The 4,740-nt window shown below is 63.6% G+C and overlaps 1 protein-coding gene across 1 annotated transcript in view; it reads left to right on the plus strand.

The window, feature by feature from the left end:
* The window catches only part of Mn1 (MN1 proto-oncogene, transcriptional regulator), a 164,041-nt gene that overhangs the window by 70,377 nt on the left and 88,924 nt on the right, over positions 1–4,740 (plus strand). The window contains exon 3 of the mRNA XM_048784883.1: positions 4,649–4,734. Within this exon, the coding sequence (XP_048640840.1) occupies positions 4,649–4,734 (86 nt within the window). The remainder of the gene's footprint in view (positions 1–4,648; positions 4,735–4,740) is intronic.

Here is a 4,740-nt window from a genome sequence, read left to right on the forward strand (position 1 = left end):
GACAGTTGGAGAAGCGTAGCCTGGGGTGGCCGCCAGATGGGATGGCAGGAGTCGGCAGAGGGGAGGAGGGAGGTCATGCCAAGCCCGCGGCTTCACCCTGAGGGCAGTGGGGAGCCACGGAAGGTTCTAGCCTGAGAGAGGTGTCTGGTTGGCTTCCGGAGGCCCGCCCGGTTCACACAGGAGGACGGGGGCAGCGAGGGATCACGGAGGCCTGGGGGCTGGGGACAGGCGTGTGTGCAGCGGCCTTGGGGAGGCCCAGAGAGGAGCTGGCCCAGCCCTGTGGCCGCCATCTGGGGCCTTACTTCCAGTCCCAGCAGCCAGCCACCAGCCGAGTGACACCTGTCACAGAAGTCCCCTCCCAGGTCCAAGTAAAGGGGAAACCAAACTCAGCTGCGCTCTTGGGATCCGGGAGGAGACGAGGTGCCAGGGCCCCGCTGCTGCTGCAGAGTCTCAGTAACAATCCCGGGGACTCAGCCTGGCCCCAGCCCCCGCCGGCACAGAAAGTGCCCCAAGCGGCAGGGCCAGCCCTGGCCATCTCCAGAGCCAGGCTCCTGAGGGCTGGGGACTCGGGGCCCTGACCTTTGTGTGGGGCCTGGCCTTTATTATCTCATTTAGTTCTCCCCACAGCGGCCAGGGGGACCCTGATGTGGCCCCGGCTCACAGCTGGCCCAGGGCACTGGCCACTCTGTCCCCCTCCTCCACACCCTTGGCCGTCCCCCTGGTGGGCACAGGGACAGAAGGTGGCTGGGCCAGAAATTCCCTGCCCGAGGGTCCCAGGGTGGCAGGGTGGCTGTCCCCGGCCCCAGCTCCCGACTCCGGGTGCACGTCTTACCCAAACCGAGGCCGCTCTGCGGTGGATTTTCAGAGAAGGAAACCTGGGATCCCACCGTGGGGACCTGAAGAAGGGAGGGGACAGCCGAGTGTCCCCAGGTGGTGGCAGGTGCCCTCCCCTGCCCTCGGCCACCCTGGCCGCAGCTTGCGGCGCTTCACCTGGACCCGGTGCCTTCATCCCTCGGAGTGGCCTGTCACCTCCCCCCAACGCAGGTCCTGGAGCTGTGGTGACAGGCACAGAGGCCTCTGCTGCACACACACAGTGGCCCCTGTCACTTTTGACCCCCATGGGAGAAAAGGGGGACACTGATTATTCCACAAGTACCTCTGGCACCTGCTGCCCGTTCTCTCCTCCCCTTGGTGAAGGTGACCGTCCCCACTGTGGGTCAAGATGTGCCCAAGATGACATCTGACCTGGGACTCATGGTGGGAGGGACAGTAAGGGCAGCCCACCTCCAGGCCTCTACCGTGGGCCCAGGGCACAGGTGGCCTGTCCTGGCTGATAGAGGTCCTGACAGCTGTCCTTGCTGGGCAGCCTGGCCCATCTGTCCCCACCCGCCAGAGGCCCCTTGGGCTGCACTGCCCGAGGGGGGAGGCCCCAGGGGTCCTGTGTGTAGAGGCCACGCGTCCCTGCCTCTGGGACCGACCCGACCCGTCAGTGCCAGCTCTTTCTTTTATATTGACCCCAAGCTGTCCTGAGCTGGGCCCAGAATCGCCACCGCCGAGTGACAGATGAGCAAACTGGGGTCTGCGGACAGGAGCCGCTGGCCTGGGCGCATCGGGCCTCGAGGGGGGCGCCCACCTGCACCCAGCGCCTCAGTCTTCCAGTCTGTCAAGTGGGGATGAGGGCCACCCACGTCACCGCAGGGCGCTGGGCACTGCCCTGCCTCCCCTCTGCAGCCACAGTTGGCAGTGACCAAGTGGGACACGTGACAGTACCCGCCGGGTGCCTTGGTGTCTGCCAGCGCTGGTGCCACAGCCTGGGGCCATCCTCAGCCCCAGGGACTCAGCAGGGGACGGTTCTGTCTCTGGTGCTGGTGTGGGGGGACGGCTGCCTGTCATCCTGAGGCTTGGGGACCTGGGGCCTCTCCCCGACTGGGGCAGGCTGTGTGTGACTCAAAGGTCTTCTTTGGGACTGATTTATCCGCTGCCCTGGGGGCCACCGTCCTAGGGCGTGTTGGGTCCCCGCTGGAGCGAGTCCCCGGAGGGTGGGTTTGGTCTTGCTGGGGTGTCCGGAGCTCACCGACGACCACGCGCTCCCTTAAGGACACCTGTGGACACCAGGCTGCCGTGGCGCTTCCTCCTCCTGGGCCCAGGCTGGGGGAGTCCCAGGCCCATGCTCTGTGGCATTGGGCCAGTGTTTCACCCTCTCTGGGCCCCAGCGCCGGGTCACCCAGCGCCACGAGAGTCCCTGGACTCCTCCTTCCCGATGCTGCTGGGGAAATTCCACCAAGGGTGGCGGGTGGGGACCTAGGTGGGGTCTTGTCATGCCTCAGTTTCCTGTCTGTAAAGTGGGTGTGAACTCAAAGAGTCCTCCAGGCACTCGGCTGCCCCCAGCAGATCTTGCAGCCTAGGAAATCCCACTAGGCCTCTTTCCCAGGAAGCGGGGTGCTGCAAAGACCCCTGGCCTCGTGGCCCTCCCAGACCCCAGTGACAGTTCCAGCCGCCCTACCTGGGGACTGCTATGTCTGCCAGACTGTTACAAGGCCCCTAGGGGGATGAGGTCATCGCCACTTGAGAGCGAGACAGCTGAGGACCAGAGAGGGACAGTGGTGGAGCCCTGTCACACAGCAGTGCCACTGTGACTTCATTGTGACCGTCTGGCACTGCCCCTTGGTCACCAGCTCCATGGGGAGGGCGAAGCCTGTGTCTGTCCTGTCTCTGCCTCGGTCCACAGGGCGGGCGCGCTGCCTGGCACACAGTAGTTCCTCAGTAAAGCCTCATTCATCTCGTGAGGGAGGGAAGGATCCTTCCTCCCCAGGCCTGGCCCCTCTCAGCACGCAGGTCCCAAAGCCTCCGGGGAGGGGCCTCAACCCAGTTAGTGAGTTACACCTGGCCTGGCCGTGGGTCTGTCCCTCCGGGAGGGTCCTCCCTGTAGGCCGAGGCCTCCTGCCTAATCCCAGTGGGCAGGCCGTGGCCTTCAGTGTCTGGGTGTCCCCTGCAGCCACCGCTGGGCCCCCACCCTCAATCCCCGCTTCTCCACGTCTCCTGAGGCAGACGGTCAGTTAGTCTGTAATCAAATGAAACTTCCTGTCCCTTCCTGGCTGCATGACCTTGGGCAGGCTAGGTGCCCTCTCTGAGAAAGGAGAATAATCCGAGTCCTGGTGACGCTGGTCACTGGTCACTGGACAACAGTAAATTCAAACTCTGCTCCGTTCTTTCTCCACCTCATCCTCAGAACTCGCAGGTCTGTGTGCTCCTGGTCTGACTCACACTAAGGTGTGAATGGCCTCCAGATTCTGCCTTGAGCATGTCTAACAGATACATGGAGACCTGTGGTTTCTGGGGTCTGTGAGGCGGGAATCGGGATTTTCGGGGTACGCAGGATGAGTGGTCTTCCTCATCGCTGGTCTGTAAAGTCCCCTCGCCCAGCAGCCGGGGATGGTACTTGGATGCTGGTAGGAGTCCAGCCCTGGTTTCTGCTGCCTTGGGGGCTTCAGAGGCTGCCTTTGGGGGGGGAGGGAACAGGGATTGAACCCAGGGCCCTCGACCACGGAGCCCCAGCCCCAGCCCTGTTCTGTGTTTTATTTAGAGACAGGGTCTCACTGAGCTGCTGAGGGCCTCACTGTTGCTGTCTCAGCCTCCTGAGTCACTGGGATGACAGGCGGGTGCCACTGCGCCTGGCTTACAGTCTGCCTTTCCGAGGAATGCCCTTCACGTTTCTGTGAACACCTAGTATACACTCAAAGAGGTCTGTGCACTTGGTGGACATTTCCATTTTCAGAGGAGGGGACTAGACTCGAGTCCCTTCGTGGGGCTAGCACCCGAGTCTCTCAGCCTTTGGGTTGGAGCTGTGTGTCTCCTGGAAAGTGTCTGTGCCTTTCTGGGCTGCCCACTCCTCCTCTGTCAACTGGAAGACAGAAGGCTAAACCCAAAGAATGGAGGGTTGAAAGATAGGCAGGTGTCCCAGGAGGCTCCCCCATCTGTCCCACCCTGTCTCCAAGCTGTGGGGTGGGGTGGGGGCACTGCCCAGCCACGGATTGGGGGACTGTGGGCCTCTGCCTGCCCCTGGCTGTGCCCTCTGGGCACCCACAGGCCCCTTCCCATCCTGTCCACTCCCCTGAGGAGGTGCTGTGCATTTCCCCTGCGTGACCGGCGCAGGTCGGTCCTCTGGGTCTCAGTGTCTTCTCTATGAAGTGAGGTGACCTCCTTACTTCCCAGGGTTGGCCTGCAGTTGGTCCTGGCTTAAGACGTTTCCAGCACCCATCAGGCCCTCGGCAAATGTCTGTCTGGAGGACCAGAGGACAGGCTGCTCTGGACTGGGACAAGCCCGGCCTCTGCCCGCGGGCGGGGTCCGGCGAACTCCTACTCGTCCTTCACCGCCCCCACTTAGACGCCCCTCCTCCAGGAAGCCCGCCCACCCCCTGTGTCAGTGGCTCTTGGAGACTCCCGGGTTTATCTTGCTGGATTCCACTTCCCAGGGGGGACATCGGGACCCAACGGCGGGGAGGAGCTGCGGCCTCCCAGCCACGACCTCTAGACCCCCAGACCATCTCTGCCCGGAGTGGAGGCCCAGGCGTGGCCTCTCTTCTCGACCTCCCTCCCCCAGAGCCACGCCCACCACTAAACTGCCCTCTCCCTTCTTCTCCCTCCACAGCCCACGACGCCATCAGCAAGGCCTCGGCCCAGCCCGGCAGCCACTTGCAGTGCCTGTCCGTCCACTGCACAGACGACGTGGGGGACGCCAAG

The sequence above is a fragment of the Marmota marmota genome, unplaced genomic scaffold (genome assembly GCF_001458135.2).
Source record: "Marmota marmota marmota unplaced genomic scaffold, marMar, whole genome shotgun sequence".
Classification (NCBI taxonomy): Eukaryota; Metazoa; Chordata; class Mammalia; order Rodentia; family Sciuridae; genus Marmota; species Marmota marmota.